Raw genomic sequence first — 23,727 nt, 5'->3', positions numbered from 1 at the left:
AAATCACTTTACCTTTTATCCACGTGCAGAAGTGTCCATGAAGCTCCACCATGCTAGACAGGTCTGCCTGGGAGTACATCTAACCCCTGCTCCTGGCTCCAGCCCAGAGGATTCAGGCATGGACTGGCAATACATGTCCTCACAGACATACCTTCCACTCACTGACGAATTTTCAGCTGGGATGCAGTGGTTCCTGGTAGAAGCAGCAAGTAAAAAGGTGATAAATATTTCTGTATTTGGTTCTTTCACTGCTGACTGTCAGCGTACACTGTTTACCTGGACAAATTGCTTTTGTGCAGGATACCATGACTTTTAAAAGACTTTAGAAAAGGACTAAGTGAGTTTCCTTTGTAAAGACTGGCTATTGCCCTTGCCCTTGTTAGAGGACTCAGCAGACTTTTGCAAAGAGCTTTTCAGCCCAGGCTTTGGGCAGGGACAAAGCCAGAGAGCACTGATCTCGCTCTTGGCTTTGCCGGCACCAAAGCAGGGCAGGAACCTCCTGCCCCTCTTGTCACAGGATCAGCACACCACCCCTTGGCCCTCGACCCTTCTTGCTTGAAGCAGCAAATGCTGGTTTTGTCTGCACTGCTGACAAGTCTCCAGCTCCCAGGAAGGGAGCAGTGGGGGCCCAGTGCAGGTGATCCCGGTGCTGGTGGGCAGCCTGCCAGTCACCCCAGCTGGAGGCTGTGCTGGCTCAGGCCCTGCTCAAATTAGCAGTGACCCCTGATAACAAACTGCTTGAGTGAGGAGGTGCTGGGGACCATAAGGTGGCTTGCAGCAGCACAAGACTGTGCCTTACTGCCTGTCAGGAGTGCAGGAACAGACATCACTTCTGGCATCAGGGTGCAGCCCCCAGGCAGCACCAGCACAGCAGACCACTGTGTACTGGTACAAAAGGATATCAGTGTTTGCCCCACACTGAGGACATGGCTGCATGCTGCACCAGGGCAGGTGTGCTTCTGCTTCCACCCCTGGCAAGTGTTTGCCTTCCCTCCTAAGAGCTGCAGCTCCAGGCTGCCTGTGCTGCAAAACCCTGGCACCAAGACTGACCTTGTACAACAGCACCTGGAGCAGGGGGCTCCTAAATTAGACCAAGGTTCTTGCTGCACTGCAGGCAGGAGGGACCTGACAGGCAGGGAGACAAGAGAGACTCTTGGCCCTTTGCAAGCAGGCAGAGCAGAGTGAGAATCACTGCCAGCATTTGCAGAGGGACCCTGGCACCCAAATCCTACTGAAGTGCAACAGCAGCGGGGGTGAACATTTCTCATGTGCCCAGATGAATTAGAGGCTGTGGCTTGGGGACAGGAATTCAGATTTAAATCATTTGAATGCTTTTCACCATTCCCTTAAAAATCCTAGCTTACATCAATACAATTTGGTTTTATATACACCTGTGCAATTACACACCTTAGCGTATTTCAGGAAAACAAAACCATGCCAAACTGTAGCCATATCCAAAAAGTTACATAGAACTTGAAAACTTCTGAGTGAATTAATCCAAAACTTAATTTCTAACAGTGACACAAACTTCAGTAACACCTAACTAACACAAGTGCTGCAGTTTGAAAAATGCCACCAGAAGTTCAGGTGAGACCAAAGTAAAATCAGGAAGATGGCTGCACATAAAACTAATCTTGCCAAACTCATCACTTAATTAATTAACTATACTTGTATGTATAAGTCCACATAAAATGCATGCAATAAGCTTTCTTTGGTCTCCCCAGGCACTGGGAACCTTCCCATAAGCCACAGTTGGAATGCTGAAGTTTCTGTCCTGAGGTACCACTACCACAGCATGCAGAGGCAGGATCAGGGCCCTGGCCCAGAGCTGCAGGAGGGTTGGTGGTGATGAGGATGGGCCTCTGCCATGCCACAGCCATGGCTGGCTTCAAATCCCCTTGCTGTGACTCACAAAACTGAGATAAAGAGGAAGCAGTGAAGTTCCTTACTTCTAATTTTCTTGGGGGGTATAGTGCAGCCTGAAACATCTGAAACTTTTCAGATATGTAGTTTTTGAAACACTGCACATAATGCTTTTTTTTTTTCTTTTCTTTTTCTCTCAAAAGAAAACAGTCCCCATAGTGAAGTTGACATGATAAATTAGTATAGCCCTGGCAAAGCCCTCACTCTTCATTTAGCAAATACTTATTTATGGACTTTCAATTTGTAGCTTATGTAACAACAGGGTGAGTGACTTTCAAAAAAAGCTCCGCCATGTATTGACCTGATACAGCCTAATGGGTCCTTCAGAGCAATTAGGATTTATTGTGTTAGTGTCTATTGTGTATAGAGACCATTTTAAAAACATGTGTTATTTACCCAGAAAGCAGTAATGACTGTTTAAATACAGTGAGATTGTTTCTTAAACTCTTGCTGTTCTATACATTGCAAAAAAAGTTACTCCAAATATTTTTCAGTTGAATACTTTGCTCCAGTGGGATTTCCAAGCTGGATTATTGCATGGCACATATATTTGTATGCCTATAGCTGTAAGTGAACCGAGCTCCCAGCAAAGCTGCAAAATGAGCAGCCTTGAAGCCTGGAATCTGAGATTTTTTTCTCAACCAAGGGGCCAGAGCTTGCCACTCTAGTGGTCTGAGCAGCTCAGGCCTTTTCCTAACTTAGAGGGCAGAGCATTTCCCATGAACCAAACAAGTTTTGCCCCGTCTGATCTGAAAGTGACCATATGAGCCATGAAGCTGTGGTTTGCATCATAGCACATCTAACCCTCTACATGCACATGAGGTAGGGGCCATCACCACTTCCCTGCAACCTCCTGGGGGCCAGCATGCAAGAGCACAAGTGTTGGTTTCTGAAGACCAATGCAGCTGTGAGAAGCCAAACCCCTGGCTAGTCCCCAGCAGGCCTGAAGGAGCCCAGCTTTGCAGCCCAGCAAAGATCAGCTCTGGCTTAACCAGCTCTGACTGACCACAGAGTAAAACAAACCCCCAGCTCATCCATGGGAGCCATCAAATGCCTCTATGAAACAAAAAAATATAGACTAATTACTGCTTGACTCTTCTTCAGACCAATGGTGTTTTAATCAGCACTATCTCAAAAATAGTTTTTTCCTTTTCTGCCTTTTTCCTGCCCCCTCCTTTGCTGTGTGAAGCCTTCAGGGTGAAACTGCTCAAAGCAGTTCTTTGGCAAAATCTTTGCCTGCCCTGCTTCAGATCACAGCCTTTGGAACTTGTTTCTATCTGCTTGCTTTACACCAAAATTGACATATTATCTGTTACAGCTGCAGAGACAGAAGTGCTAAGTAGTTTTTTTATTCCAGCAAAAAGAGGGACAGGTTTTTGTCTGAAAAATTTGTGGCAAGTATTTCAGAGTTAGGATGCAAGTTTGTAATGGCCAATCCTCTGGAGAACAGTCAGGCAGCACAGACTGAAGTTGGCTATAACTTATGAGTTCTGTTTTGTGGAAAATTCCAACATTAAAAAACAATGTAAAACACACCAGTTTGTTCCAAACAGGGCAAGCTGCCTATACTTCTGAGCAATCCTGCAGCATCAAGAAAAGCTAGGTTTCCTCTCAAAACATGGAGAATTCCTAGAAGCCCCCTGCCCAGGAAAGCCTTAGGAGCAAAGGATGGGGAAGGACCTGGAGTTGGGGACATGGAAATCCTGGAGAGATGGATCTTGCTGGCAAACTGGGCAGACTTCAGGCAGGAATCTGCCTGATGAGCATTTGTCTCTTAGGTCCTGCCTGATTTTCAGAGAAAGTTGGTCAGTGAAAACAGAAATGTTTCCAAGAATTTTTCTGTCTCTGCCGAACTGACACTTTACAAAGAAACTGCTCTCAGCTCAAGCATCTGCCATCATGGGTAGTCTCTCCTGGCCTTAAAATTCTATGAATTGGTGCAAAACATATGATAACAACTGTTGCTGTTAAAAGCAACTTCAGTCTGTGTTCAGAATAGTTCGAGTTCAGTCTGTCTTTTCCTGAAAATACAGAGTTTATTTAAAATAGATTTCAAACATGTAAGCCAGTTTGACTGCATTTCTTCACTAACAACTCAAGATGCTGTGATCAAGACCTTCCAGATGCAGTGATTCTGGACTCTCTTGAGGCAACCTTAAGGGATCATTATTTCCAGAAACTGGACTCCTTTACAACATGCCATATTGCTCACTTAAGATCAGAAACAATCAAAAATTATGCATTTGAAAGCTTTATCCTGTAGATGTACTTATGTACATTACCCTAGAAGGAGAACATTCACATACATTTTGTGTTTCTATGAACCAGAAAGTATCAAAGCCAGAGACCTCCTGAAACAATCTCTTCTATCTGACCTTTTAGGTGTTCTTGCTAAGATCAGGCACTTCAGATTTTCCCTGTCTGCTTTTGACATCCTTGAAGTGCTTGACACAGAGCTAGAGGAATATCAGAACTAAGATTTAGTGAGTCATGTCATTCACATCACGTGAATAAAACTATGTTGAAATACAGATTTAAATCCCTGCATAATCAACATTTATTGGACACAATAAAAAGAGCCAGAAACAGATGAGAAGGCAATTAGCACTAGCTAGAACTATAGACATTTTGATTACTTCCTTCTGCAAGTCATTCATGGCATAGTATAATACACAGGTCAAGGTGATTTGGGAAAGGATGTTGCTAGCAACCTTCCATTCAGGTATTAGTCAGATGTGAAGGATTAACACATGCAAGTGACCTTTATGTGCTGTAGTGGAACGGAAATGGAGCAGAAACTGCAGCAGGAGCCAAAATGGTCTTTTCCCAGCTCAAGGCTGAGTGGTTGATTTCCCAGCTCTCTATGGCCATAAGGGCAGGGACTAATGTTAACAGAATTGAAGCAATCCAGGAAATTTGCTGGACAAAAGAAGGAATCCATTCTCTAAATCCTGCACCTCACTGCCATGCACAGCAACACTGAGCATGCAATTATGCTATCTAGCTTGGGATATGACCTGGTGATGCAAGAAAGTGCTCTAAAATATTCCACAAGTGCTAGCATAGCTGCCAAAAATATTGATGACAAGGTTCTGTAGTCCTCTTACAAGGCTTTTTTTTTACCAAACTGATACAATCAAACTGATTTTGTAAAAGCAACAAGCTGACACAAAAGGCAGCACAATTGCTGCAAAGATGGGGCTCATGTAGGTCAGCATCTTCCTTATTGCATGAAAACACTGAAGTAGCTTGCTTCAGCTTTAGCTCAGAAAAGTCTGCAGAAGAATTCATGTTGGATATGCTGGTGAATTAACTGTCCCACTATTTGTGACAAAGCAGAAGCTGAGCTCTTCTCCATGTCTCCTTCAGTGCCAGACCCCCAACCATTACACCATCACAAGGCAGACAGGATTCTACTGGGTGCACTCACAGAAATCCCTGTGCAAGTTTCCACCTATGCCAGGTGCTGACTGTACCTGCAGTTCAAACTGCTCTTGGCCTGAGCTGACAGGGAACACAAAAAACAGGAGAAAGGAAAGGTAATTCTCCTTGTTTCTGCAGACACAAAAGGTTTATGGTTTGTCTCTATGGCCAGAGAGAGCAGTGAAATCAACCCCACGGTGCTGAGCTGGAAAAATACCATTGTGGCTCCTGCTGCAGATGCTGTTCCCCTCTCTGTTCCACTAGAGCTCACGAGACTGAGAACCTCTGCTCTCTGCTGCAGGGAAGCAAGGCTGCACCTCTCTCAGTCAGGGCCAGGCTTACACTCCTGAAGACAAAATCCATTTCTGGTAGATGAGCAGTCTGGAGGGAAACAAGGCAGATTCCTTACCTGGGCCAGCCAGCTGCATCCTGACAGGAGCAAACATCCCTCTTTCAGGGAGGAAGGGATAGAGCAAGGTGAGAAGACAGTGTAATCCTTTCAGCTGAGACTTTGCCAAGGATGTTGCTAATTAGCAGAGAGAGGATGTACTGTGGCTGGTGAGAGACAGACACGTTCTGTGTTGTGAGACAGTGCCTGTAACCAGCTCTATCTGTGAGACAGTGAGATCCCTGATTGTATTTGTACTGCAGGAGCCATCCCAGCAACACCAGCTGAGCCCTTGATGCCCGCTGTGCTGCCCACAGCCTCATATGAAACCCTTGACGGGATTCCAGACAGACAAAAAGTCTTAGTCGTAAATCTTATTTTCACTGTTCTAATACAACCAAACCTACTTTGTATAGACACACAGAGTGGCTGTGGCTTCCAGATCATGGAAAAAGACTGGTACTGGAGCAGCAACTGTATTTCCTAGGCTTTCTTGGCTATCTAGGAGAGTGTTTTAACTACCAGAGGAAACAGGGAGGCATTTTCAATCTCTACCAGCACTGAGATGGTGGTCCAGAACTGTGTGTGTGTATCTCACACACTGCAGTTTGGAAACATTTCCAGCTGAGACTACTACATTAGGTCAGCTGGTGTCTGGTCTAACCACACTGAGCTTAATCTGCAAGAGCCCAGTTTAAATTTGTGGGACTGTGTGTGATTGTGCTTGAGATGAGCACCTGTCCCAGCAGCCCTGTATTCAAGGATAGCTGAAATATACATCCTAAGAAGAGCCAACAAACCAACAATCAGACCCCACAGATTTCTTCCATAGATTATATTTAGATTCCGTGACAACATAAAAGGAATGATTCCTTATTTTGTGCCTCTGTGTACTTCCCATAGGGGCTAAGATGCCCTGAATTTCTCCTCAATACTTAACCACATTTATTTATGTAGGGTCAAACTTGCCTTGTGGCTCTTTTAATCTGGCATATTACCAAGACACAGCTAACTGTGTTGGACACAGGCTCCTGACTAAACCTAGTACAAGAAGTTCAGGAGATGAACTGAGACTGATAACAGCAGCAACCTGATCTCTACTGAAGTAGGGATTAAATACATTCACCTGCACCCTAATGCAGCTGCCTAAGACAATCCCAAGGTGTGCTGGGCCAAAATGTTCTTTAGGAACTTCTGTATGTACTGATGAAGGCCTTGGTGTGACTGAGAGCTGGCGTAGATATGAGAGATCTTGAGAGGTGAGAGGTGGAGGTGAGTGCTGTCTGCACTGTGCAGACTTTTGAAAGGATGGGCAAGGTTTGGTCTTCAGCCTGAGCAAATTCCTCACCTTTACTAAGCTGACTGAGGTGTTATTAGGCCTTTCCCTAAACAGATCATAAAAACCCGTGCCGGTGATTGTTTTATGAACAAAGGGGAGAAACAACAGAAGTAAAACAACAGCGGTGGCCTGCAAGTCTCTGCTGAGGGAGGAGAGACAGGCCGCAGGCAAAGAGCCGAGCCTCAAGGTGTGTCGGTGTGTCCTGGCAGGCTGCAGGAGGGGACGGGGCTGTTCAAAGTCCTCGACACGGCCACGGTGCTGACTCTGAAACCATCCCCCTGCCCTGGCTGCAAAGTACCTCCTGGAACTGGCTCGGAGCTTTAAAGAATGAAATCCAATTTACCTGCCACAAAGAAGAGCTTGGTGAGGCCTCCCCAAGCCGGTGGGTAAAGGAGGGCTGCCAGTTCCCACCCCTGCGCTGCCCCCTCCCAGGCAGAGCGGAGGGAAGGGGGAAGGGGCAGCCATGGCAGTAAGTGCAGGAACAATTCACTGGAGAGCCACGGTGCGCTTTGCAGTTTGCCCACTAATTACTATTAAGCCCCGGTTCCTTTTTGTGTTCCAAGGGGCGTCTTCAATGTGGCACTGCTTCTTGGGCCTTTCATGCGGCTGGGCTAACCCCTGAATAGCGGGCTACCCCCCCGCCCCTCCTCGCTACCTCTCCCTTTTTCTTTCCCCCTTTTGCTTTTCTGATAGTATTTTCTGTCCATGTTGTGTAAGGCCCTAAATGAATCTTGACTGCCCCTACAGCCGACTGGAGACGCACAAAAGCGGCCCATTCCAGTGGCCACAGCGCCATTGTGTGCCCTAACAATGCACTAATTGGCGGCGACAATTGTGCGGCCGGGGAAGGAGAGGGGGCCGCGGGGGGGTGGGTGGAACACGGGACATGGGTCCTTTCCAATCACCGAGGCGGGACACGGGAAAAAGAGAAGTGTGAGGAGCGAGAAATGCGCTCTGCCCCGCGTCTCTCCCGCGGGCACGTCCGTGCCCGTCCCGGGCAGCTTGCTCCAAGGGCCCCCCCGCATTCCTACATGGAAGGGTAAGGCGAAAAATTGTAACGCGTGGCTGTGCAGAGCAAGAGATGTGCAATCTCAAAGGGTCGTCACAATCTCCCAGGCTGTCTCACCATGCCAGAGGCTGGAGAACTCATGTGATGAGGACACCACTGAGATATTCATGGGAAAAGGTCACACACAGAGCCAAAATGCTGCTGCGGGGGGCACTCTGCCCTGGCTACACATGGGAGACTGCTCACCTCTTTCTAAACTGAGCTTAACATATCTGTATTTTGCACCAGGACAGGGTGCCCTACAGCATTCTGCTGTAGTAGGTGCTGGTCCTGTGGAGTAGGAGCCTGTGGTGTTGTTGGGAGTATGGGAATGAATCTGGGCCACATCTCCAGCACCAGCAAAGCTGAGGGTTGGAGGGATGAAAGGGACAATAGGTGCCATGGGACTGAAGCTGCTTATTGCCACTGTGACACCACCCAGGACTCAGGAGGGACTAACTCAGTCTCACACTGAAATATGGCAGGAATGAGCCCATGGATTTTGAAAGCTGTCCCAGTATGAAGTTAGGCCTGGAGTTTTAAAGCTGATGTGGCTGACAAGTGAGGGACAGATTTTAGCTCTATTCATTAGCTTTTAAGATAAAATGTGAGACAGGAAATGGCATGGCCAATGCTTTTGAGAAAGAAGTATGTAAGGCTCACCCAGTTGAATTGGCTCAAAATTAATTCAGACAGTTGAGAGACATGGGGTCAGATGCTGAAGTGCTCAACACCTACCCATCTGTTTTCCAAACAGCTCCTATCAGCTCCCTCAGAGAACAGTGAAGACGAGCAGGTGTGAAGCACTGTGGTTCCTGACAGAGAAAGCAAGACTGGCAGCAATACCCAAGTTTATGAAGGGCTCTGAAATATCTTCTGGGCAAAGGTGTTTCTCTTATTTGAAGCTGACTGACCTTTGAGAAGCACTGTCCACAGCAGGGTCAGGAAGCAGGTAATTCTCCTATCACTCACAGGACAGCTGTGGGACTGCTGTGGTGGGGGACACTTCTACTAGATGTTTTGATAAAGAAGAATTACTTCCTGCATCTGGAAAGAAGCAAGAAAACACTGTCCCATACAGTGGCATCTAAACAGGGAACAACTCCATAGGAACCATCTCTAGTGGAAGAGCAATACTCTTCTATACTAAGTCCCATGTATCAGCATGGCTTGGAGAAGCAATCTTGCCATAACGTCATGAAGGGCAGACACAACAAGTAGGGAGGACAAACTGGAACTACAGACCCATGGACAGGCAGGCACTGTGCCTGGATCCAAACTCCCTGGTGCTCTGACTGATTGGGACTGGCATTTCAGTTTGGTCCACTACATATAAACACTAAACTCAGATGAGAAGTCTGGTCCTGCAGCCAAAATGCTGAGGGGAAGCCTACTGTGAGCCCAGTGTGAGTAGCAGAGTTGCAACAGCCTAGAGCTGGAAGTGTGCAGAGTCCAGGGTACGCTGTGTAGAAACCCTGGGACACTGGACTCTTGCCCTTTTCACCCCATGGCCACATGGAGCACAGTAGTTCTCTTTTTGTAATCTCTCAGATTTTGTGGTTCAGCATTGCTATGAAACACCAAAGGACATCCCTGCTGTCAGGAAGAACCCTAATCTCCCCACTTACTGCAAGGTGGATTTATCAGCTGTGATAGCTCCTAGAATTTGGTGGTGGCAACATCCTCCCCGAGACAAAATCATTAGTTACCTGCTCTAAACATAGTAAATGTGCTTCAGCTTGCCCTCCCCTAGCAGGCCTCCACACAACTCCTGCTGACAACTATGGAAACATTCCCATGGATTACCACAGATGCAGGAGGAGGGCCTCATATAGTGAGACTTCTCTGCCTCCCCTTTGCCCTAAACCCTTCACAGAAGTACTTTATTGTTTTATGACAGTGCAGTTAACACTTGACATAAATCTCTAAGCACAGCTAACAATGTTGATACTGTGTAAATACCTACAGTAGAGACCTGTATTTTATTATGCTTTTGCCCTCTTTTACCTGTTATCACCCAGCGTTAACTCTGTGCTAGATGCACTTGTATTTCACAAGGAACCTGTCAATTTTATACACTGCCACAGCTCCTGTCTTTAAATACTGAGAGCCCAGCTCTGGTTCTTTGACAAACTGCTGTTTGCATCGGAGCCAGCAGGTTTTGGATCCTGTAAAGGATCCAAGGTAAAGGATTGAACATGCTGTCTGTCAAATCCAAAACAAGTGTCCTTCAGAAGTGCAGAGTCCAAGGCAGAACAGGACATTTTGCAATATGTACACAAGAAAGTATCCACCAATGTCACAAGCCACTGTGTGACAATGTCTGATGACAGGATGGTGCTGGCATTTGTTTTCCACCCTAGCCTTGCTTTCATGGGCATTTGTACCCCTGTTCTCAGAAATCATTGCAGGGGAAGGTACAAACTGAGGGAGAGACACAGAATCACAGAATAAGCTAAGTTGGAAAGGACCCACAAGAACTAGGGAGTTGAACTCATTGCCCTGCACAGCACCATCCCCAAGATCCACACCCTGTGCCTGAGAGCATTGTCCAAAGACTTCTTGAACTCTGCCAGGCTTGGTGCTGTGACCACTGCCTTGGGGAGCCCATTCCAGCCCAACCACCCTTTCCCTAATACCCAACCTAAATCCCCCCTGACACAATTTCAGGCCATTTCCCCAGGTCCTGTTGCTGGCACCACAGTGATCAATGCTTTCCCCCCTGCTCTTCCCCTCACAAGGAAGTTGTAACTGCAGTGAGGTCTCCCCTCAGTGTCCTCATCTCCAGACTGAACAGACCAAACAACCTCAGCTGTTCCTCATATGGCTTCCCCTCAAGGCCCTGCACCATCTTTGCTGCCCTCCTCTTGGATGCTCTCTAATAGCCTAACCTCTTACTTGTATTGTGGTGCCAAAACTGCACACTCCAAAGTTTCATTACTTTGTTGCTGCACTTCAGGTATTTACCTGCAGTTTCAGTCAGAAATGAGATTAATTTATAATCCTAAATGCTAGGAAACCACTTTGGACTGAACTGCTCCATGCCTGCTGATTATATCTACTACTTTCTTACACTGATTCAGTAATTTGTACTTTCTTATTTTTAAATAGTCCCTAACTTGTATAATAATTCCTTATTTACTTCTAAATGCATCATATTGTACCTACATGATAATCACCTGAGAATTTTCAAGTAAAAAAGTTCAATGCTTTAACACAAGCTCTTATTTAACTTGTCTTGCTTTCCAGATGAGCCTCACACCTTTGTTTTTAATATCTAAATGAATGCTAATGCCTTGAAACTAAATTACAGAAAATTGAAAATCACTTACTATAAACAATGGACTGACTTTTTTAAAGCATGTTTGCAGCTTCAATGCCAAGCTTTATATTTGTCTATGCTTAAAATGGATGGAATTTACTCCTGCTTGCCTTGGAGACTTTGTCTGGTTTTAATTGTGACACTTGATTATCTGAGATGCTTTTCACCACCTTCTCATGGTGGTAATACTCAGGCCTTTAAATGGGACCACTATTTTGGAGAGTATTTAGTTAAACAAGAACTCTTAACAAGACAGTCCAGAGCTATGTACACACACTCCCAGAATATTTTCATTTGCCCTCAGCATGCTTTCACTGAAAAGCTACGGTAAAGCCTCACAGCCAGTCCCTAAGGAAAGGAGAAGGTTGCTAGCTCCATTCTTTCAGAAAACCAGTCAACTTCACATATTAACCCAAATATTCTTAATTTTGGTCTGAGAACTAGAAGGGTAGCTCTTTTAAAATGAATTATCCTGACTTTAAAATAAGAGCTAGAGCTTGGATTGGCATGCTCTTCCCAGGGCTCCACAGAGCCCATGGTCTCTGCTCTGCCTGGATGCTTTTTCACAGCACCTCTTACAGGGTGAAGTGAGGAGGGGAGGTGGCAGTGAAAGGGGAAGGAGATGTCATAGCAGAATTTGCTCACCTTATAAAGCAAATAAGGAGGAAGAGAAGGTCTTGCACATGGTTCCCTTGTGCAGCTTGTGTGGTCTTGGTCAAATATTAACTCATTGATTGTAGCTGATTTCATCACAGGGATGAAGTCCAAAGGTTCCTGTAGGAGAGAGGATTGACATTCCTGATGGACTTCTGGTTTTTCTGAGGAGGGCCAGGAAGTTAGTGAAGGAGGGGATATATCCTTCTCTTTGAAAGCTGCCAGAGCATAGGGCTGGCTGTGGAATGCTCTGGGGAGTCTCAGGCAGAGGTTTTAGGCCCATGAGCTCCACCACAGCTCTGTGCTGCAATCTTTAGTCATCAAATCCAGATTCAAGGAGCTGCAGAAACTCCTTAGCTGGTGCACTGGAAGAAACAACCAAGAACAACAAGAATCTTGCCTGCTCCTACATCCATAGGTGTGAGAACCCTCATAAGATGGGCAAAGTCCTGTCCTTCCAGCCCCTCAGTGGTCCTCTCAGTCCACCTGGGAGATGCCTCCCTTACTTAAGAGTTCAAGGGCCTGACCTTGGACCCTTCTGGCAGAGGACATGTGGCAGCCACACAGTAAGAAGCTGCTGCTGCAAGCCTCCCAGGAGCTCTGTTTCCAAGGGTGCCTCAAAGCCACAGTAAGCTCCCCTGGGAGCTTTTAATGGGTCAGCACCATTAAAAATCTAGGAACTTGTGGTGTTCCAAAACCACAGGATTTAACTGGGAATCCAAACCCCCAGAGCCTGATGCAGACATCAACAGCAGTTCCAGAGGCCCTCCTGGCTGAGATCTGGGAACAGTATGTATCACATTTTCTTAGTTTCAGAAGACTTTAACCAGCAGAGAAGCATTTTTAAGAAAACTATCGCTCTTTCAGAGCTTACCCTACCCATGGTACAGTACCCACCAGAAGGGAAATTAAAAAGGATGAGTAACATTTTTTTAGTGTTTATTGAGAGTTGCCTTTATACAGGAGGGACTGGTGCTCTGATGCAGTCACAAGTGAACCCAAATAAACCCAAACAAACCCTGCTCAAGTGTCAACAAGCAATTCAACTCAACAGATTTAAATTATAACATCATTACACATCAATAATAAATTAAGACTATTGCCCAGTAGTTGCAGATAATAAAAAAAATATCCTTGTCAAAAGTAAAAAAACCAAACCAACAATGCAAACAACGAAACACACATAACAATGTTGCAAATAAGTTAACACAGTAGCACACACACACATAAGGGTGTTCCAAAAACTCAGGGTGCACTGCCAGCAATGCTAAAATTCACTGTAAGGGGTGCAGGTGAGCTGGTGCTCTGGCAGGAAGGAAAGCCCAGGCTGCCAGGGACCACATCAGCCACTGTGCTCTGCTGCTCACACCTGGTTTTCCCTGGCTTTCAACTGCCTTGACTGAACTAAAGTTGATTTGGAAGCTGCCTTTGTCACTTAATACTTATGAAACACACATTTTGCTCATGAATTTACTTTAGCTTACCTCAAGTATAGCAGGGACTCATGTAAGGTAACTTGGTATCACAGGTATTAATTAAAAATCAAAACTGAAAGCACAGTTTAGTTTAAGCAAAATCAACTTGGTAGACAAGTGCATAAGCAAAACGGAAACAAATCCTTTTTCCACCAAAACAATGCTGCGTATTCAAGGATCCATAATGGTTTAACATGTGGATTAGACAGGAATAAATAAATAATTGAACCGCTGACATCTGTGCACAAAGACAGAGTCTAATAAACTTTGGTCCTAGACAGCTGATAGCTCTCCAGACCTAGATATCTCTGATGCTGACCACAAGTAGCATGTTTGCAATTTGGATTAATGGTCACCCTAAGGAATTTGGGTAGAATTGGCATTTTAACACATAGCTCAAGCCATCATGGCCACACCAGGATTTTCAAGTAAAGAAGGATTTTGCACATTATTATCCAGGCTGTCTCCTCACTGTACTGCTAAAATGCAGTAGCAGCACTGCTGCTGTTAAGGGGATTCCTGCTACTGGTGTCAAATGTGGACTTAGAAAATCACAGTATGGACTTGTGCCCTAGGCTGACACCTACCAGATACTTTAGCAAATAATGCTACAATTTCAATGGGTTAACCCTCTCTCTAAGGTGAGGCTGACTAAACCCCCACTGGGTCAGCCTTCAGGGAGCCAGGCTGCATTAAAATTGAGCTTTGAGGAAACACCTTCACTCCCACAGCACTGGACCCAGCTGTGCAAGCAAGCAGGGGGCTCGGTATGGGAGTCTCTGGCCACATTGTGTGGATTGGCCAGGGGTTCCAGGAGGAGAAAAACTGCATGTGACCTGACCCTGTTTTAATTCTCTGTACCTGATATTATTATATATGCACGGCTTCTGAAGGTCTTGCACAACTGCATCTCAGGCTAAGCAGTCCAACAAGTCTCAAAAACACACATAAGAACCAATACCATCTCTACACTATCCTCTCTCATAATGCCCTCACAAAGCATGGACAGTAAACAAATTTTATGGTTACCATTCCTAGCATGATGGAAACTGTCACGAGCAAGAGTTTTAAGCTCTGATGCCAAACACATTTCATCATGGCAGAGCATTTCTAAAAAAAATTATTCACCTCTCAAAATTTAAGGCACCAAAAGGAGCAAAAGTGAGGAGTTCCCACACAGCTTGGTGTCTTCAGAGCTGGTATATGAAGCCTGTAGAGCTAACTTCACAAGGGCAGAACAAGCAAACTGATTTACTCAGCTGCTCCTGCAAAAGAGCAGGCCCAGCCACAGAAGCATTTCAGTTTAAGTCTACAAGTTAATAAAACAGCAGATACAATCAGGAAATCCAAAACAGGAAGAGAGACACTAATATACTGTACTGTAAGGCACTCCTACTGGGAAGGGAAAATTGGAAGGCAAATTACAAAGGAGAGAATGACTGGACTCAACTGGTTCAAAAGCAATACAATGACCTATGAAGCTCCAAGCCTGGCTATAGGCTCAGTACTGTGAGTATGGAGAGGAACAGAGACAGTGAAGAGAGAGGGGAGACTGGCTTGCAACTCAGTGGCAGAAAAAAAAATTAGAAGATTATGATATTATTAAATTAATTTTTTTTTATACAGATCAACATTCAGCTGCAATCCAGGCAGTGACCTTTGGGAAGCTTAAGAAACTCAGTGGCTTTTGCTGCTACAGGGAAAAAGCAAAATTCAACAGGGCAGCTTCCCCATTTCATTGTAAACAGACGTCCTCTGCTCTTTTTAAAAATCTTTCAAGACATTATCATCAATCTATTGTAATACACATACTATCCTAATAATAGGAGAAGCTTTGACAAGAGGAGCTCTAGAGATACCCTGACGATTCACTCCTAACAGGGTCATCAGAGCTGTGCAGTACTGCAAAAAACTTAAGTTCCTCTCAAAAGAGTACCTTCCCTCAAACCTACCAATTCCTATGGATCCAGCAGTGAGCTCATATTGGTATGTGCCCGCCAGGATATTTTGTCACATCACGAACCCATCATTTTCCACCATGTAAGACAGACAAAAAACAAGAAAAGCAATAGGAGGATTCCTACACAAGAAATACAAATTTCTCTTTTTATAGATTGATAATGCAAAAAGAGCTGAAGTTTGCATCCCCTAAATAGGCCCATCTTCCCATTAAAGGAAAGGTAGATGGTTAGGGTAAAGAGGAAAAGAGACTTGAATAAGGATCTCAATAGTGTCATAGATTAAAATAATATCAGACTAACAACTGTAAGTACCTGTAGAGAGCGAAGCTATGGTCCACCGCAGTTAAGCATCCTATTTTTACACAGATGATAAGTTCTGTACAAAGCAAAAGCAGTAACTGGATTACAGATCAATTCCTTCTCAGTCAGTTATGAAAGCATCTTCTCTTTGAAGAAGACAAACAGCATATTTCATTCTTGATTCACAATGAAATGGTATCGTTCAAATTTATTTCATGTGTGGGTAGGACAAGTCTGAAGTACTAATGCATAATTTCACTGGGGTGGGGGGAGGGTGTGGGCAGAGTGGTGCAATCTGCAAAGCCCCCAGGAACTTCACCAGCTGATGCTCATCCAGAAGTCTGCAGAGCAGAGCCCCATGCAGGCTGTGGGCTGCAGAATGGACACACAGAGCAGTGGGGACCAGCACAGAGCACTGGCAGTACAGCAGAGACAACCATGCAAGGGTACAGCGCTGTCTGAAACCCAAACCACTTGCACAACCCCAGGCTGAGGCTCCTGCTTGCAGATGGCTCCTGCAAGAAAACTGACTGAGGGCAGGATTAAGCCTTTCATTATGCTTACAAAAATTGATGACAGAATATTTTATCCTACCCATTTATAAGGAATAACTGGTTTTGGACAGGAGCTAGACATCCCTGAGAGGACATCATCTTTCACCTTACAGCCTGCTCCTAGAGCTACTGTGAAGCTGTATCACTTTTTTAAAGTAGAAATAAATGTCTATTCATTTTAGGAACTAGCTGGTTTACAACAACACTGCATTTTAAAGCAAACAGCATGATCTGTATTGCACGGTATCCTTTAACATAAAGCTCTGGGCACTGACAGAATATCATAACGTGCTCTTGCTCTGTGTCATTTGTAATGGCAGTGGTTTCAGACCCATGACTAATTTCAGCAGTTTTGCTAACATCATACTTTTTTTATCCTTTAAATCTCTGTTAGCAAAGAAACTGTTCTGTAGTACACGTACAAACCCAGAGCAACTTCAATGCTGTCTATGTTGCTATTCCAGCATTCAATTCCAATATCTAACCACCCAAATGACTGGTACTTTGGAGATAGAACATCTGTCAAAGTAACTAATATTTTGCAATGTCTGAACCTTGATTCCCTGACTCTACATGGTTTTTGACAGTGCACTCAAGCAGCCTTCTCCAAACTGAGCTGGACATGAACAAGCACTGTGAGGTATTATAAATACCAGAGCATGATGATATGTAAAACACCACCATTTTTTCTTTAATGACCTAACATTATGTCTACAGATAATTCAAAATAGTACCTGCCAGATGCTGACAGTTTCAGAGCTACTGGCTTTGCCACAGCAGTAATTGTAGTGACACAAGCTGAAAAACATGGGAGCGTTCTGTTTATTCAGCCAGTACCAGTGCAGTTCCTGTTTGCCTGACTAATTCCACAATACTTCCCCAGTGTTTGCATTTCTGAACACACAGGGAATTCTTTGCATGGGAATGGATTTGCAAGGAACATTATACCTTTAAGGGCGATAGCCAAAAGCAACTCATTTCACATGAGGAACAGTGAGCTGAGACAGAGACACCATTGTGTATGGGAAGTATTAATTTTAGTGACAAAGGTGCATGATTCACCAGGTTTATTAAGTATGGGAATCCCTACAGCACTTTGCCAAGAACATGGAAAAACCCTCGCTTCCTTCTAAAGAATCCCAATGAAAGAAGGATTTCTGCAAAAGAAAGGCACAGGTTGTCTAATGTATAGAGATATAAACATGCTTCTGTGTGTGTATACATATATATAGTAGTTGCACTCAAATTTGAGAACGCTACTTTTTTCTTTTACTGAAGGCTGGAAAAGGTAACCACTTATATTCCAGTACAAGGCAACTCATTGTAGCATTTTACCTTTTAATGTAAGCATGATGTACCCTGTTCTTTCATTTAAAATACTTCAGCAATTAGTGAGATGCTTCAACAATCAAAACTGCTTTCTGCCTTGAATAGAGTCTGTAGATTATATAGGAAGCAAAAATCAATATTCCATATTTTCACAAACCTATCTGAGAGGAGAGGAAAAAAACACATGCAACTGGCATTATTCTCCTGAAACCATATTTACTTTCTATATATAGATTTTGTGTGTGTATATATATATATGAATGCTTTCATAGGTATGTAATACACATATCACTGCAGGGTGTGGAAAAGAGTCAGGAATGTGAAATGGGGGAGAAGACAATCTAACTGCTCATTGGAAGTGAACTCGCCCTGAATTAAACATACTGCCAGTAAGGACACACAGCTCTCCAGTTAAATCCAACAGGTACTTACTTCCCTTTACAAAATAATTCACTCTGTTTTATACTTCCCTGTGTTCCAGGTGTGTGAAGCAGAATCACACCTTGAGGAACTTCACTGCCCACCATAGAAATCATTACGGAACTATAAATGCCTCAGAGCTCAGAGAGAACGCAGGACACAAATTGTATTTGAAAACAGCAAAGTAGTGTTTCACAATTTTGGAGGTATTTGCTAACTAAAATGGGCAAGACACTTTCCTGACTATCAGTTTAACAGGTTCAGATTAGAAAAACATTTGAAGTAAACTTCAGGAAATAAACAGAAAACCAATGTGAACTCTTAAAATGCCCTGAAGTTTCAGACTGGAAGGAGGAGAACCAACATCATGTTACTACAGACAAGGACATAGTCTCCCATGAATCAAGAGTAAACAGCACAAATCTCAAAGGACTTCAGTGACAGAGCTTAACTGATATTCCCAGCCTGAACAAAAAGAGTAGCAAGTCCCATGGTTATCTGAATATGGAGTAGTTCACTGGTGGTTATAAATATATAAACATAACTGAAGGAATTATTCTGTGTCTTATGTTTGCAAGCACCCCGAATAAGGTTTAAGGGAGATCCTTTAAAATAGTTCTCTGAAAACATGAGGAAATGGAACCACATGTCCATATCAGAAGGAGACAGTGGATTTAAAATAATTCCTGCTCTATTAGTTCTGTGAATCACCTCACCAGAACCCCTGCCAAGGCTACTAATAAATAAATAATACACATAAATAAGTAAATGATTCATCAACTCTAAATGAACAACATAAAAAATAATGCAGTCATGGCAGCAAATATTTTCTGCCTTGAGATAAAGTGTTCTCCAGAGGTGGAAAAGAAAGTTGAGTACTTAATTAGCTAGACCTAAAGCATTTCTCATAAACCACATTTTGTATGAGAGCCAAAGGCTGGACTTCAATGCAGTTTAGCCATTGGTATTTCAAAACCAACAAGGCTTTATGGCCACTTTGGCAGCTCTTACTTCACAGCTGAAGGAGGTCAGGTAATATTTTTGAAAACAATTTCTGCCTGTTCTAAGCAGAGAATTTGCTTGAGCTGGCAGCTGGGAGAGGGATTCTCTTCAGGCTGGCCACAGCCTTCAGGACCTCATGTGTTCTGATATGACAATTCAAACATGTTGCAAGACTCTTCGAAGTTCTCGTCCATATTCAGTTGCCTCCAGAAGGATTTCTGCTTCTTCTGCAATTCTTTACGCACACACCTGGGGCATGGCACAGCCTTCACTTTGCACTCAGAGTGGAAGACAGCACCACAGCTTTCACACCTGCAAACACAAATTAGTGTCAAAATTGAAACAAAACATAGGACCAGAGCATGCAACGGGCTTCACATGGGCTGTGGGCAGTAGGTATTCCTTGACACTGTTCTGGGAGCTCAAAGAGCATTATGCTTCTCTAGAGTGGTGTTCTAAAAAGACACTGGTATGGCCACGCCTCTGCTGGTGTAAAGCGACTCAGGAACACTAAGATAAATTGACTTGCATTCATTTTGCAGTTGCTGAGAAACTGTCCCAGCACTTCTGCTTCACAGACAAGTTTTTAGAAGGATTAATACTTATCTTCTTAGTATCTAGTATTCAGGTACGTCACTGAAAAGACACCAACTTTGTTTTATGAAAGACAAGTCTTGCTTTGCTTGCAAATGAGGCGTGACTATAAGGTATAGTTCAGCATTTGCAGAAACAGATTCTGTGATTTGCAATAGCCATGATGTGACGTATCTCTCATTGAAGCTCCAGTGGTCAGCTGTTCTGGAAAGAGTAAAGAACAGTCCACTTCAACAGCAGAAGTTGTCATTTCAAACGTAAAAATGAAACAGAGGTAAGTGATGTTGTCTGCCCTGTGTCCTATTGAAGACAAGACTAGATGAAGACAACTGATCTATGTTGATCAATTGATCAATACATTGAGCCATGCTTCTGGCATTCAAAGCTGTGCTATTCTGTTCTCAAATGTGACATTAGGACTCCAAATCAACTGCTCAAACAAGATGACTGGTTTACTTTTGGGGCATTGTGAGGCAATGAACTTAGTGTCACAACAGATCAAGCCCCAGTTGCAGATGGATGTGGAGCAATGAAACATCTGGCAATCATGAGTGGGCTACAACTCAACAGTTGGACATTGTCAGCCTTTCAATGCAAATATTTATCTGTAGTGATGAGTTGTCACTACAGCTTTGTAACCAAAGGAAAAAGTAAAAGGTGGACTGTCAGAGGTAAAAAGTCTTAGATTTCAGTTGGATAATCAAATAATAAAAGCAACAAAACATGAAACTTTAAAGTAATCCTGAAATACAAACAATGGGTGTTGGTCACCCTTGGTGATTCATTCCACAGGACATCTTGAAATGCCTTGCACTTTTTTTCCTTTCTTGCAGAAATTGTAGTCAAATGACTACATAAGAATCCAAGTGCCCATTAGTATAACTTTAGTGGGGTTTTTTGTTGGTTTGCTTTGAACCTGATTTTCATAGAAATAAGGTTTTTGTCTTCAAGACTGTGAAGAAAAATTAAAAACATGAAGAAAGAAAACCCCCAAAAAGTGAGAAGCCATAAGGCATGTGGTCTGACAATGCTGAGAGAAGTCCATAAGCTAACACAACCTGTTAGCTATATTGGCTGCATCTCACCTGTAACTTCCAAAAAAACTGTTCCTGATCTGGCTGCACTTGAAGTTTTATGCATGGCTCCAAACATGGTGTGAATTTTAATAACTGCAGAGCTTTAAGAAGGCTGTGCAGATATTTAATGAGGCACATTTCTAACTAGCATAACCTGATAAAAGCGAAATACGAGTAAGAAAAGGCAGGTGAACAAGGCTAAGTATAAAGCAGTATATCTACTGGCTTCCATGCTCTCTTGCAGTAAAACCTGACTGTTGGATTTCTCAGTCCAGCTACACTCTAAATCTGGTTTTGAATCAAGAAACTGGCTCATGCAGAGATATTTACAATTTCTGTGCTTAGAGAGTGTGTTTATTGCCCTTATCCAGCGAAGCACATGCACACAATGCTTAGGACTCACATCCCACTGATTTCTTTGGGATTACTGGTCTGCCTTCCATTAAGTGTGCTTACGTGATTTGCAGCGTTTAGATCTCCACAAACAGACCCACTAATGGGCAAAGAAGAGACAGAAGACAGCAGTGTCTTTAAAACTTTACACCACTCTGAACTGACACTAATGGTGATTTTATCAAGCTAATTCTCCCTTGTTAGTCAGCAGTTTACAGTGCCCTGGAAGTTGCTAGAGGGTAATGATTGATGAGGAGTGTAATTTTGTGCTCTCACATCACCACCTTCTATGCTAGCCCAATATTTCTCTACAGCATGCATGGAAATGACAAAACCTATCAGAAATTACTGCTGAAGTGGATTGAGCAGGATGAGAGAGGAGCCAGCACACCTGGTCTCTCAAGTCAAAGGCCATCAGCAGAGCAAACAAAGACTGATGGTGTTCAAATTAATACAAATTCATTTTTCAGAAATAAGGTCAGTGGAAAAGATCAACAAACATTTTTCCCATCCCTTAGAATCAAAACAGAGAGAAAAACTGTCTGAACTGTTATTCATTAGAGCTGGTGCAGTAGCTGAAGCTGTGCCCAGGACCCCACAGTGTCAGGCACTAGGCAGAGGCAGAGCAAACAGCCAGCCCTGATCTCATAGTCCCTGCAGTGGCACCCACTGCTGCCATCGTGAGTCCATTCTGGTGCCCCCTGACTGCTGCTCTGAGGACCTATTTTCTGCCTTCTCTTGTGAAGGTTGAGCCCAACCAAGGAGTCCAGATGAGAACAAAGAAACAGCCTAGAGAAAGGGTGCTCTGAGTTGGAGAACAAAGCTGCCTCTAGCTCTGCACAGGAACAAGTAGAGAGGACACCCATTTCAGCCTTCACTGCATGCTTGTGCCCCCCTCACTGACAAAGTCACCAGGGCAGGGGGGCAATACTGATCTTCCTCTGCCTTGGTTCAACTGGCAAGTCACTCCTTTTAAAGTGGTGGAGCTATACTACCCCAAGCTACCTACACAGCTCTGCTTTTCCTCTTATCAAATACGGTCAATCTTAACTGGCCCTGGAATGCCAACTGGTTGACCATTTCTAACCTCACTGTGAAGGATTCTCCAGTGATACCAAAAACTCTAACATTATATTACTTTTTAGAATATTACAAACAGATTGCTTCCTAGTTAATTCTGAGATCTAATTTTATCTCCACATGTGAATTTCACACGGTCTTTTGTTGTTTTCAAGCCTCAGTATATTAAAATTATTTTATTTCTCTGGAGAAATAAAATATATTTTGTAGCCTATAAAAGGCTCACTTAATAGTTCACTACACCTACTTATCTTTCCCTTAACCCTTGTTGTTGTCATAGGTAATTCACAGTTCAGGTGCTATTTCTGAATCCCGACTCACTCTTTGTCTAGAGGCCAAGAAGTCCCTACATCCTTTGTGAGAATGCTATTCACCACTGATAATAAGCTGATGAGCCCATAGCCATTCAGGCCTTTCATGTTTCCTTCTTTAATGAATGATATTGTGACACTGCACATTAATAGCATCTTGCTATTTTTCAAACAGCATTTGAAGACTTAGTGAACACTGCGTGTTGTTTTCACACAGCCTTGCAGTCTTCTAAGAAGGCAGCTGAAATAGCTTCCTCTCTATTTTGGTGTTTTCTTTTTTTTTTTTCCTCTTTCCTGACCTAACTCAATTTCTGTTGAGACTTTAGAGGGTGTTTTATGTTTTAAGGATGTTTTACTTGTATGGAGTAAAAAAATGCGGAGAATAATTCAGTCCTCTAAATAATTTCTATTGCACTGGAAAGTGTAAGAGAAAGGGCAAAGCTCTCCACAGCCAAGGAGAGGCATTATAATGCTCTTATTATTATCATCACTAGTTACAAAAGAAAAGGCTTTCTACATTAAAAGCATATAATCATGCCTTGTATGCTGAGGAAATGCCAAAGTTAGTATCTCCCATTAGGTCTGGGCATTTGAAACATAGCAAATTTAGTAAATTGCAAGTTCTGGCATGTTCTTTCCATGCTTCCCATCTATTTTTCCCAGGATTATAGCTCAAGTAATTCTAGATGCTGCACAACCAATTGATTATGCTTATGTTTATTCTTTGTACTGCACCACCATTAAGTGCCCCTGAGCAGAATCAGGTACCTGAAGTGGGGGGTACAACACAAAGAGGCCTCAAAGACCTTTCACCTCAAACAGACAAAATGAAGCAGGGATGATCAACAGGTAGCCCAGGATGTCATCTGAAAGCCAATTTTTTGGCTCGTAGGAACCTTACTGGTTGACAGACTTACCAATGTGACAGGTACAAAGGTGGGATGAAGCTGCTGGAACCAACAAGGTTTATTAGGATACCTTCAGTCCCTGCACAGTGGCTGGCTGTACAGATACAGCACCATTCCCACCTCACAACAGGAAGTGAGAGGTGAACTGGCTTGCTCAAGGTCAGCCAGGGGCTCCTAGCAGAGCTGAGAAGGGCAAAGAGCTCCCCTGCCTCATTGCAGTGCCGTAT

At 43.7% G+C, this 23,727-nt stretch overlaps 1 protein-coding gene across 5 annotated transcripts in view; it reads right to left on the bottom strand.

Annotated features, from left to right (window-relative positions):
- The window catches only part of PLEKHM3 (pleckstrin homology domain containing M3), a 126,261-nt gene that overhangs the window by 30,125 nt on the left and 72,409 nt on the right, over positions 1 to 23,727 (bottom strand). For 3 of the 5 annotated variants that reach the window (XM_077181289.1, XM_077181288.1, XM_054636504.2), the window contains one exon: positions 13,020 to 19,450. In XM_077181289.1, coding sequence (XP_077037404.1) covers positions 19,273 to 19,450 — 178 coding nt within the window. In that variant the 3' untranslated portion in view covers positions 13,020 to 19,272. Of the gene's footprint in view, positions 1 to 12; positions 194 to 12,088; positions 12,218 to 13,019; positions 19,451 to 23,727 lie in introns of those variants that run through there. The other 2 variants (XR_013183019.1, XM_077181290.1) reach the window with 2 other exon arrangements.

Source organism: Agelaius phoeniceus, chromosome 7 (assembly GCF_051311805.1).
Source record: "Agelaius phoeniceus isolate bAgePho1 chromosome 7, bAgePho1.hap1, whole genome shotgun sequence".
Lineage (NCBI taxonomy): Eukaryota > Metazoa > Chordata > Aves > Passeriformes > Icteridae > Agelaius > Agelaius phoeniceus.
This window is presented reverse-complemented; position numbering and strand designations above follow the sequence as displayed.